At 48.0% G+C, this 12,861-nt stretch overlaps 1 protein-coding gene across 1 annotated transcript in view; it reads right to left on the bottom strand.

The window, feature by feature from the left end:
- Nucleotides 1–12,861, bottom strand: part of ZRANB1 (zinc finger RANBP2-type containing 1) — a 44,813-nt gene that overhangs the window by 1,717 nt on the left and 30,235 nt on the right. The window contains exons 3-9 of the mRNA XM_070432078.1: nt 10,533–10,720; nt 7,890–8,043; nt 6,545–6,616; nt 5,851–6,049; nt 2,187–2,307; nt 657–786; nt 329–558 (exon numbers count right to left, since the gene is read on the bottom strand). Coding sequence (XP_070288179.1) covers nt 329–558; nt 657–786; nt 2,187–2,307; nt 5,851–6,049; nt 6,545–6,616; nt 7,890–8,043; nt 10,533–10,720 — 1,094 coding nt within the window. The remainder of the gene's footprint in view (nt 1–328; nt 559–656; nt 787–2,186; nt 2,308–5,850; nt 6,050–6,544; nt 6,617–7,889; nt 8,044–10,532; nt 10,721–12,861) is intronic.

The raw sequence follows: 12,861 nt of genomic DNA, 5'->3' as shown, positions 1-12,861 counted from the left end.
TCCCGAGTCCAGGCCACGCTGAGCCGCCCTCTTCCTGCCCAGCTCCTCCCGCTCCCGACTCTGGTGTCACTTCCTCGTGATGCCTTCCCTCACCACCTTCTTCAGTCAGAAACCCCGTGTCGCCCTCGCACCGCCTGGTCCCCTCACGCTGCCCGGGGCAGGGGCTCCCGTCCTCACTCCATGCTGTCCCCGCAGCACACCCTGCACAGCAGCTGACAGCATCCAGAAAGCGACCATCACAACCACGGTCCCAATGCACCGGGCGCCCCTCGCTGCGTCGGGGCACGGCGTCCCCACGCGCAGTGGCCGGAAGGGCAGGGCTGCTTACCTCCTGAGCAGAAAGGAAGTGCACGTGGAGTAACTTCCGCTCGCTGTCCACCAGAGGCAGGAAGGTGATGGTGACGTCGTCGTCGGTGTTCAGGTTAGCACCAGCACCTCGGCTGCCATAGCCATCATTTTCCATGGCAACCAGAGCAGAGAAGTGGCCCCTTGTATAGCCCAGAGCGATTGGACTTTTCCAACAGAAACTCTGTTCCCACAACAAAGGCAAATACACACCTGGGAGGAGGAGAGAGCGTCAAACCGATTTGCAGTTGCGGCTGCAACGGCACGGCCCTCCTCGAGTGAGCAAGGCCCTCCCCCCGCCAGTGGCTCACCTTGAAACCGAGTGTACCCCAGCGTTTCTCCCCGGAAGCTCTTGTAGAACTTCACGCCATAAACGATGATCGGGCGCCTGAGGATGTGCGCGAGCACGAAGATGTGCGTCTGCTCCAAGCTCGCTCCAGGCTGCGCAGGGCAAAGCCAAGTCATTTCTCGGCAACACTGGTCCCCACACCCTGGGCGGCGGAGGGCAGACACGGCGCCTCCGACCTCTCTCTCCATTTCTCTGAAAACCAATCTGTCCAGCTGAAGCAGCACTGGGTCCCCCAACAGCCAGTCTGCGTAGGCACCCCACACCGTCCCCACCCCCGAGTCTAACCGGCTGCTAACACCCAGGGACGAGGTCCACGCTGCCTTCCGTTCAGCTCCCACGGAGTGCGGCCCCCAAGGGCCTCCGCGGGGAACAACGCGGCTACTTCCTACACACTGACCGGCAGCATCCCTCGCTGTGAACGCACCCCGGGCCCACCTTCCCCTACAACGGCTCTGACAACACATTTCAGGAGGCACACGCCGCAGCGGTAGAACAGCCACTCCTACAGCTCACTTCTCACAGTCCACTCCCCGCTGCGGAGAAATGACTGTCTGCGGCCCCTTCTCTGTGGTCGCAGTCACAGGAAGAGCCTCACTGGGGGCTTCAGCGAGACCTCGACTTGACCCTCAGGGCCAGAGAGCTCAGCCCCAGGACCCGGGGGCAGTCTCCCCTCAGACACAGGACGGGAGCTCACCAGCAGGCGTGGAAGACGGCCTGGAGCCGCCTTTCTGAGAGGAAACAGATGAAAGCAATCCGAACACACGCACAGTGATCACACACACGCACGCAGTGCTTACACACACACAAGCACGCACGCACACAGTGCTTACACACGCACATGAACAGTGCTTACACACATACACGCAGTACTTACCCACACGCACACTGCTTACACACACGCAGTGCTTACACATGCACGCAGTGCTTACACGCACGCAGTGCTTACACACATACACGCAGTGCTTACCCACACGCAGTGCTTACACACATGCAGTACTTACACGCACACTGCTTACACGCACGCAGTGCTTACACACATACACGCAGTGCTTACCCACATGCAGTACTTACACGCACGCAGTGCTTACACACACAGTGCTTATACACATACACGCAGTGCTTACGCACACACTCTGCTTACACACACATGCAGTGCTTACACGTGCACACACACGGTCCTTACACGCATGCGGTGCTTACACACCCACGTGGTGCTTACACGCATACAGTGCTTACACACAGTGCTTATACACATACATGCAGTGCTTACACACACACACACGCACAGTGCTTACACACACACGCGCAGTGCTCAGTCATCCCAGTCCGACTTCACCGGACAGCCTGCACCCCTTAGTGAGGAAGCTGTGACTCCCACTCTGCAGTGGGACGCCCGTGGCCACAGAGTCAATGAATAGCATGGGACTCCGCAGGAGCATCCAGGGTTCAGCCACACGCCGATGCTCACAGGCAGCGCGCCCCAGCTTTTTACCTGGCTGGCGAGAGAGAGGATGAAGGCCCAGTCTTCCTGCCACTGTTCTTCCCTCAGGGAAAAATGTAACCCAAAGCTCTGAGAATACCACGATTCCCAATCTTTCCAACGTGTGTAAAACCTAGAAAAAACAAGACAGGAAAAAATATGCCTCTATAAACAGAAGGTTTAATGTCCAATCATCTATTTAATGTAGTTTTTAAGCATCTCGAGTGAAAAGATTACCCCTTTTATTCATTTTACCTGGCTTGCAATATATTTTTCAACTTAAAAATGCTTCCACTCTGCTAGCAGCCATCTTTTAACACATCCTCAGACATAATCTGGCTCACTACCCACCAAATCTTCACCAAAAGTTCCAACATTAGAGATGAGAACAGTTCATTTCAATTGTCTACTATTGGTCTACAAATTTAAAAAAAACACTAAAAATCATGTGAGAGGCTGAATCCAATCAGTCAGGCCTTTCTCCCTGAGTGCGGGGTATCCACGCCTGGTCACTGTAACAACAGGCTGGGAACGCCACGTGTTCCTGAGAATATCAAAGCCCCTTCCTTGAGATTTCTTGCACTAAACAGAATTATTTCTCTATGATTATCTACAGAAACAATTCCTTCTTTATATTTAATACCCCCCTAAATACTTCAGCCTAATAAATTAAGAAGATTGAAAATCAAACTGGGTCATTGGTAGACTGAATTACTAAAAACAAAATTTACTGTTTTTTACATCAAGTATAAAATTAAGCAAAACAAGATATAATTATGCTCAAAACTGTGATTCACTGTCTTACAAAACAAGCCAGCGAAGACCTCTGAAGTAAAGACAGACATTTAACCTGTCACATCAACTTTCTCTCTCATCTACACTAATAAAAGCCTAATACGCTAAATGTCTGGTCGTCAGTTCAACCAATCAAAGCATAATATGCTAATGATACAGGCGGCAGACGCTCCAACTGGTAGGTTAGCTTGCTGCTAGGGTCCGGCTGATTGGGACTGAGCGAGATGGGCCAGATACACCCTGGCGCCCTCCTACGGTCCCTCCCCAGCTGGCCAACCTCCCGCATCCCTCCCTGGCCCTGACCGTGCACCCGTGGGGTCTCTCGGCCTGGCCTGCACCTTCTCACAATCCAGGACCCCTAGGGGATGTCAGCCGGTTTCGGCCTGATCCCGCAGGCCAGGTCAAGGGACAACACCGGTCCGGCTGGTAGTAAAGACCTAAAGACCCAGGTACTTTTCTTGTGTGTATGTGCACTCCTGCTGCTGCTGTTTAAAGTCCCAGTGCACGCACAGAGTGGTTCAGTGCGGCGGGATCGCGGTGTCTCCATGAGGACTCTGAACAGGAAGCGGCTGTAGCTTAGATTTTCTAAAACGACGGAAACAGATGTGACAGGGTCTAACTCTTGGTTGAGTAGAAAGAATTCTCTACTCCAGGTAATCAAGGTGGATTTTTACCAGGAGTGTAAGTTTTAATGTCAAGTGTCTTAAAAATAACATATGGATATCCCTCTTTTAAAATACCTAAGAAATGCAAAAGTATGTTTGAATGCACCAATGACAAATACCCTGCTTTGAAAAGTTCAAGGAGAAATATCAAAAACATGGGAAGCTGCTACAAACCAAAAGATGTGCACAGTTGGAAATTAATTGGTTAGGTCCTAGAATCATTTTATAAGTGAAATCGCTAAATCTGCCAGAAAGTAAATGATGATGGGGTATTCAAAACTCCTCAAAGAAGACTGTAGGACAAGAAAGTGCAAGAAATATGTCCTTTAAAAAATAAGCTAGTCAAATAATCACGCCCACAAAGACATAGACTCTGACGGGGACGACGCAGCAGAAACTGATCCTACGGATCCTGAGATGTCTATGGAAACCCAAAGGGCTCAGAACAGCAACAAGACTCGGAAGCAGCACCTCCTGATCTTGAAACTTGCCACAAAGCTACCCATCACCAGACCGTCTGATGTTGGCTAAAGACAGACAGACGGGTCAACAGGCAGAAAACAGTTCAGAAACAACCTCTACTTTTATGGTCAGATAATTTTCAACAAAAGCGCCAGAGCAATTAAATGGGAAAACAAGAGTCTCTTCCATCAACGACCCGGGACAGTCAGACACCCACAAGGAACGCCAATGGTTTTACGGCCTCACACCTTCAATAAAAACCAGCTCAAAACAGATCATAGACACTAAATGTAAAAGTTGGAACTGTAAAATTCTTAGACAAACATAAGAATAATGCTTTCAAATGTTACTTTTAAAATTTAAAACTATGATTCATATGCCAAGGGCTCTGACGGGGAACAGACAGCGTGCAGGACAGAGGGCATGTCAACAGAGCTGGCAATCCTCAGCGAGAGCCTAGAACAGGGGTGGGCAAACTTTTTGACTCGAGGGCCACAATGGGTTCTTACACTGGACCGGAGGCCGGAACAAAAGCATGGATGGAGTGTTTGTGTGAACTAATATAAATTCAAAGTAAACATCATTACATAAAAGGGTACGGTCTTTTTTTTTTTTTAGTTTTATTCATTTCAAACGGGCTCCTGCCCGCGGGCCGTAGTTTGCCCACGGCTGGCCTAGAAGAAATGCTCGAGAGGAAGCCTGCCTCCCAGGGGCCTGTCGGAGGATCGGCCCTGAGGAGACGCCCTCAGCTGGAGGGTGTGACAACAGAAACTTCCAAAGCGGAAGAGAACGCAAATGGAAATGAGAAAGAGAGAATTCCAAACGACTGTGGGCTGCAGAAGATGTCTGTGCAACATCATGGAAATAACGGGGGGGGGGGGGGGGGGGGACAGAAGAAATATTTGAAGCACTAATGACTGAGACTTTCCCCAAACTAATGTCAGACCACAAGCCCAAGAGGCTAGGAACACACTGAGGAACATGCCAGAGAAACGGTAAGGAGGCAGCATCGTATTCAAACTGCAGAAAATTAGATAAGAGTTCTTGAACGAAACCTCCAAGGCAGACCTGTAAACTACAGTGCCCAGAACCCACCTTCACAGGCAAAGAATTCATTACTTCCCATTCATCCTCAGAAACCTTGCAGACAAGAAGGAAATGGAATGAAATATTTTTAAAGTTTGGAGGGAAAAAAAACACCTAGAATTCGTCCCCTGTGAAATTATCCTTCAAAGGGGAAGAACTAAAGACTTTCTCAGACAAAAATTGAAAGAATTTGTTGCCATACTCCTGCCTCACAAAAAATGTTGAAAATTCTTTAGAGAGAAAATCTACATATGAAAATAGCCTAAGTCAAATAACTGTAAAGACCAAACTACTGATTCAGAGACAGGCATCGTGTCCAGCGTCTGACCCCTCAGTGGGTAAACCTGTTTTCTCGGAGCTGGACTGCAACATAAAACCTGGTCTTACCTGCGCCTCAGGAGGAAAAAGCACCCACCACACAATGGCAACTATCCTTTAAAGGTGAGTGAACACAGCCACTCAGAAACATGAGCAAAGACCGTACTAGTGGACGAGGCTCCTGCTACAACTGCCGGTGCTTCTACGTTAAAGCTCAGCGAACAGTCTGGAAACCACCGCGACGTTCCGGTGTCTCCGTGTCCAACCCCAGGCTTTTCTTCCTGAGCGTCCCAGAGCCGGACCGGACCAGCAGGGCCCCGCCCCGCCCCGGCGGGCTCGGCAGCGCTCACCAGTGGGAACAGTCGTGTAGGCTGTCGTGCAGGGCCTTCCGAAGCACCGAGTCCTTGTCGTAGATGCCCCAGGTCGCCTGGAGCACGGAGTCCAGCAGGCAGTCTCCCGCCGTCCGGTTCCAAAGGGCGTAGAGCCGACTGTCCAGGCGCGTAGCCAACTCCAAGGACCAGTTTATGATGGGAGACTCCTCCTCCAGCTCTAATGAGGGAGCGAAACAGCACGTTCTGTCTGTCACACCGACTTCAGAGCGATTCGATGGAGGAAAGAGCTTATTCTCTAGGTGTGAGTGGGTTTATGTGTAATCTACAAATAAACACCTACATAAATTTGTCAGATGAAATATAAACCTTTTGAACAGCCCAAACAGCTGTGGCTCTAGATTGAATTATTTATTAATTAATTAAATTCCTTACAATTAATTTTCTAAAGTCAGTATGGAATAAGAAGCTGAAAATCAGTTTAACATCTTTTACATTGTTATTTGTTCACTATCACAGCTAAGAGAATGAGCCTTTTTAACAGCACAATATGACATTATTAAGGATTTTACATTTTTAATTTAAAATAAAAATAAAACAAGTTGACCATACACTAAACTACTGCAAACCAAACTACTAGTAAACTACTACAAAACAAAGTACGAAGTTTACTGAAACGGATGACAGGTCACCACACACGCTGCTCCACGCCTACCTTTTTGAACATCTCTATCAAGCACCTCATCAAACACCTTTTCTTGGACTGTTGGAGGCAAGTCCTCAATATCTACAAAGAAAAGGAGTCTTAGGAAGTCTTCCTATGTCTCACATCCAAGTTGCCACTTTAAATATCTGTTCATTTTATGTCAATCACAGCTCAATAAAGATGAAATAAAAGGACAAAAAATAATAAGGCTATCTGATATTCAAATAATAATAATTAACGACACGAAGTTTCATCTATTCTCTTGCCACATTCTCAATTTCTGCGCAGGCCTGTTAATTTTTCAGACTTTAGAGCCCTCTTATAAAAGTTACTAAACCAGCCCTGACACAGTGGGGCTCAGGGGTTGAGCAACCCATGAACCAAGAGGTCGCTGGTTCGATTCCCAGTCAGGGCACGTGCCCAGGTTGTAGGCTCCATCCCCAGTAGGGAGCATGCAGGAGGCAGCCGATAAATGATTTTCTCCCATTATTGATGTTTCTCTCTCTCTCTCTCTCTCTCCCTCTCCTTTTCTCTCTCAAAAAATCAATAAAAACGTATTCTTTTAAAAAGGCTTAGTTATTATCTCCTACCATTTGTAAATGCTCCTGTTCACATCTGAATATAAAAGCTGAAACACTCAGAACCAAGATGGAAGATACTTTTGAAACTTTTGGTGTTTGGTGCATTTATTGAATGAAAAATGAAAAGTTGCTTTAAAGATATAGAAATCAATGCAACAAGAAAGTAAATGATCCTTTCAAAAGAATGCCAGTATCTTTGATTCAAACAACTTGGTTCTTTTTTTAAACAAATATATTTTTATTGATTTCAGAGAGGAAGGGAGAGGGAGAGAGAGATAGAAACATCAATGATGAGAAAGAATCATTGATTGGCTGCCTCCTGCACGCCCCACATTGGGGACTGAGCCGGCAACCCGGGCCTGTGCCCTGACCGGAATCGAACCTGGGACCCTTCAGTCCGTAGGCGATGTTCTATCCACTGAGCCAAACCAGCCAGGGCAGACAACTTGATTCTTAATTTCAAAATATTAGGCATGAAAAGAAGAAGAAGAAAAGCAGACTGATAATACTTTAAAATAAAACCGAAGGGAGAAACAAACGGGTGAGGCAGATTTTAAAATATCTGAGGCCACAACGCGGTCAGCCACAGCGGCCGTCCTCCTGCCAGATCCACTGTAAGTTCACGAGTCGCTCCTGCACTGGTCACTTCCAGCAGAAACAGGAGAGTCAAGTAACTGAAGATGCACACATAACAGCTTCCTAAGAAACATTCTCTAGACATAAAAAATGACTGTAATAGTGGAAAGTCTTTTCCCACTGAAATGTGGAGTCACCTGCCGGCAGCGTGAATGTGACAAGGTCGGTGAGGAAGTAGCAAGCGAAATCCCCCTTCCGCTGGTGGAGAGAGGCCGCGATCTCCCGCCGGATCTGCTCGGTCAGCTCGGGGCACACCATGGCGGGAATGCACTTGGCTGCTTGCTGAGACACCTTCAACACAAAAGACATGTTCCTCTGCACCCACGTGCCAGCAGGAGCAGAAGACACCAGTGTTCAAAGGACTTACCAGCATCCCCAGGAACGGAGGTGGTATTTTGTTTTTTTAATTTTAAACTGCACTGGGTATGGGGATAATTTCCCTACCAGTGCAGGGGGCATCAGTACATCATTCCAGGAAAACAGCCAGTTAGCCTCTGGCTCAGTAATTCCCAAGAATTTATTCCCAAGGAAATATACAAAGATGCACATAGGAAAACATACGTAAAATGGTGTTGTTCCCAAAGGCTCATCCTAGGAGGGGAGGGAGGACAGTACACAACCTACATTAACACTACCCATCATGCCCCCAATAAAAACATTCTTAAAAACAGGGAGTTCCAGCTCATGGGGAAACGCAGAAACACTCCTCTCTCCCACTCTGCTGAGACTGTTTCAAGTACCCTGACCTGGAATAAAGCAAACACGCTATTTATAAAGGGTTAGTTCCTGCTGACTTCAAGTCCCCCCCCATCTCTGTAATTCTGGATTTTTACCAAAGCACCTGGCTTGCCCACGGGTGGAACAGACAAGACAGCACACGCTGGGAGCCCGGCCCTCGGGAGAGAAACAGGAGCGCTGGCGCATGAGCACCGCACAGAGCCGGCCGGGAACGGCTACTCTCCTTTTAAGTGACCAACAGCAACAGATGATAGAAAGATGGCACTTCCCACGGAAGCTGGGCTCCTGGCATGCAGAGAACGCCGGGTCAAGGCTGATATCGACAGGAGGAAATGCGTGAGTCCGGGGTGGCCAGACTGTAGCCAGGACCCAGCGGGCTCCCCGAATGGAGGCTCCCAATCTTCTCATAAGCCGCCCAAAGAGTAAGCTTTACGGATCATGTCGTCTCCGTAATATATGCCGAGAGCTCCACAGTAACTGCTATTAAGGGAAGTAAACAGTTTCAAAAACCTGCATCCCCCACGCAGCCACCCATTGTGTCATTCTGAGACTCTCCACGACAATTCGGTCCCACTAACCCAGTGGTCGGCAAACCGAGGCTCGCAAGCCACATGTGGCTCTTTGGCCCCTTGAGTGTGGCTCTTCCACAAAATAGCACGTGCGGGCGCGCAAGTACAGTGCGAAGTTGACTTAAAACTTTAAGTAAAGTTTATTAAGTTAATTTTAGGGAACGTTGTGGAGTGAAAGGAGATGTAGTGTCGAGGATTGAGAAAGGTATGTTGAGATGGTTTGGACATATAGAAAGGATGAACGAAAGGAGATAGACGAAACAAGTATACAAGACAAGCGTGGATGGGAGAGTTGGAAGAGGTCGACCTCAGCGAACATACCTCAATCAGATTGAGGACGTTTTTAGCAAAGGCCAGCTTAGGAGTACCCTAATTAAGTTAATAACAATGTACCTACCTATATCGTTTAAGTTAAAAAAATTTGGCTCTCCAAAGAAATTTCAATCGTACTGTTGATATTTGGCTCTGTTGACTAATGAGTTTGCCGACCACTGCACTAACCTGATGTAATGAAATCCTCACTACATCTTAACTTCAGAAACCCAGTCTGTAAGTGACACTGAATTATATAAAACCAAATATTAAATATGCTCAGAAAATAACTGCCTGTTTCACACCAGTGTTAAAATGAATCCCAAAAGTAAGTTCAAAATTCGCTTATTCCAATCTGCCAACCTTCAGTCCCTTTCCGAAAACCTGGGGAATTTTTCCCAAAACGACTGGACTGAAACAGGAAAGCTGCCAACAGCTGGAGGCTGGCTCCAGGCCTCCCCCGTCCCCTGCGCCCTGCCCTGGAGCATGAATGTCCCTGAACCCTGCCCCCACCTCTGGCCTCTCCCACCTCAGGACTCAACCATCTCCTTGGGCCAGTAGCCCTTAACTTTGGGCCGTGAACTTGGGCAAGGGCCCATGAACTTGAATAGCAATTTTAATTAAATTTAAATCCTACATTTTTACTAACCTTGTGCCTAAATTTAAAAGGCATTTTTCTTATATATCACAGATTTGATTTAGCATTGTGATAACTGTATTTCAATATACAATTGAACCTTGAACAACACGGGTTTGAACTGCGTGGGCTCACTTACAGTGGATTTTTTCAGTAAACGTGTACAAGGTCACACCCCTTTGTTAGCAGTGCCTGGCACATGGCAGGTCCTCAATAAATATTGTTAGTGGAATGAATAACAGATACATTCCAGTTTTTAAGTCAAGTATAACTCAATATTGTGACAAAATGTCCTGTTTTAAAGCATATACCCTTAAAAAAATTATATACTGTTTAAGTCTCAAGCTTAATATAACTTTTTAAAGGGGATAAAAGAATCTGAAACATTTCAGAACTGTTTAGAGAAACATTGTAAGAACTGTTAGAGAAACACTGTCACATTAAAAAAAAAAAAAAAAAAAGAACACAAGAGAGAAAGCCAAAAGAACACATCTCCGCCTGCGAGGAGTGTCTGCGGCGCTCACCTCGGTGAGCAGGATGGCGAGCATGTCCTGCCGCTGGAAGCGGATGGCCAGGTGCACCAGCGTGTAGCCCACGTCGAAGGCGGAAGGGCGGTTCAGCAGGCGCACCTCATCCGCAGTGAGCTGCCGGGCGATGTCCCCTCCTGACGACTTGTAGGCTTCGATAGCAGCTAAGTCGCCCTCCACAACCCCTAAAACAGCATCAAGTAGAAAGGAGTGTCATTCTATTGTTCTTCAAAAAGCATGAGCCTGCAGCATCCACTCTAAACTCTCATGTTTCTCTGTGCTTCCTGGGTCGGCACAGCATAAATGCCCTCAAGAACACACGTAAAGTCAGGGGACTCCCGCCCTTCACTCTCTTCCAGAACGGGGACTGCTGGCCAGGCACGGCACTTACCTTCCCTCAGTGCGGGCTGCCCGCTCGTGGGGGTCAGAGGAGTGATCAGAATAGAGGAGTTGGGGGGAGACCGGGAATCTGGTGTGAGAGGAGCCCTCACGAGACCTGGCGCCTGCCCTGCCTGCTTCCTCGGCACTGGGCGCCGGAGCCCCTGAGCTGCCTTTATTTTCTTTTTTTTAATATATTTTATTGATTTTTTACAGAGAGGAAGGGAGAGGGATAGAGAGTTAGAAACATCGATGAGAGAGAAACATCGACCAGCTGCCTCCTGCACACTCCCTACTGGGTATGTGCCCGCAAGCAAGGTACATGCCCTTGACCGGATTCGAACCTGGGACCCTTGAGTCCGCAGGCCGACGCTCTATCCACTGAGCCACACCGGTCAGGGCTGAGCCTTCCACATGCGGTGGCTTTGAAACAACGTAGAGCAGTCAAACCATTCTCACTGGTAAGTGCGAGCTAGCAATGTTCTGACGCCAGAACCTCTCAGTCAAGTCTCACACCCGTTAAGAATTATTAAAACTTCAGGAGACCGGGAAGATGGCGGCATAGGTAAACACCGGAGACTGCCGCCGTGGACAACCACTTCAAAAATACAACTAAAAGTCGGAGCGGACATCAACCAGAACCACGGGAAGGCTGGCTGAGGAGAGTCTCTTCAACTAGAAGCAAAAACAACAGCATTCCGACGCTCAGCGGAGGCGCAGTGTGGAAAATTTAAAGGTACGGCGGTGCGGTGGTGAGGGTGCGCACGCAAAGCGGGCTGGCGGCTGAGGGCGCGATTGTCGTTTTCAATCAGGAGCGAGTCTCAGACTCTGGGCTACAGATCCGGGCGAGTCTCTAGGGACCCAGATTCAAACGGGAGAAGCGGGACTGTCTGGCTACGGCCCCTCCGAGGTTTGCAGCGGTTGTTGGGACAGAGAGGCAGAGCCCCTGGGGACGGACTGAGAGCGGCCATAGCTGCTCCCTCCCCCCGCCCTGTTGAGCCCGCCCCGCCCAGGCCCTGCGCACAACCATTTGCCGACCGCCTCAGGCAAAGGCTGAAATAACGCCTCCCCTGAGGACTGAAGTTTTCCTCACAGCTGATTCCAACAGCCAGTCGGCCTGGTGGTCAAATCCCTCTAGTGTTAACTACAACAATTAAGGCTTGGCTAGAACAAGACTGCGCACAGAGACCACAAGGGGGTGCACCAAGAAAGCATATAAGATGCGGAGACAAAAAAACATGACAGAAATGGAAGATATGGAGCTAAGAATCGCAATTTTGAGGGCTTGCCATAAATTTGTGCAGAGCCTCACGAAAACTAATGAGACCCTCGATGCTACGATAAAGAAATTAGAAAGTAAGCATACACGGACTGAAATAAAGAATATTATATCCAATAGCAGACCAGAGGAGCACAAGAATCAAACCAAAGATTCGACAAAAAACACCCAATTGGAAAAGCAAAATGAAAAAAGAATCCGAAAGTGTGAAGATAGTGTAAGGAGCCTCTGGGACAGCTTTAAGCGGACTAATATCAGAATTATTGGAGTGCCAGAAGATGAGAGACAGCAAGATATTGAAAACCTATTTCAAGAAATAATGGCAGAAAACTTCCCCCACCTGGAGAAAGAAATGGACTTACAGGTCCAAGAAGCGCAGAGAACCCCAAACAAAAGGAATCCAAAGAGGACCACACCAAGACACATCATCATTAAAATGCCAAGAGCAAAAGACAAAGAGAAAATCTTAAAAGCAGCAAGAGAAAGAGGCTCAATTACCTACAAGGGAATACCCATACGACTGTCAGCTGATTTCTCAACAGAAACTTTGCAGGCCAGAAGGGAATGGCAAGAAATTTTCAAAGTGCTGAATACCAAGAACCTACAACCAAGATTACTTTATCCAGCAAAGCTATCATTCAGAATTGAAGGTCAGATAAAGAGCTTCAC

The sequence above is a fragment of the Myotis yumanensis genome, unplaced genomic scaffold, assembly GCF_028538775.1.
Source record: "Myotis yumanensis isolate MYYU_CA2020_CCGP unplaced genomic scaffold, mMyoYum1.0.hap1 SCAF_13, whole genome shotgun sequence".
Classification (NCBI taxonomy): Eukaryota; Metazoa; Chordata; class Mammalia; order Chiroptera; family Vespertilionidae; genus Myotis; species Myotis yumanensis.
The sequence above is the reverse complement of the archived record's forward strand: the minus strand, read 5'-3'. Positions and strand labels throughout refer to the sequence as shown.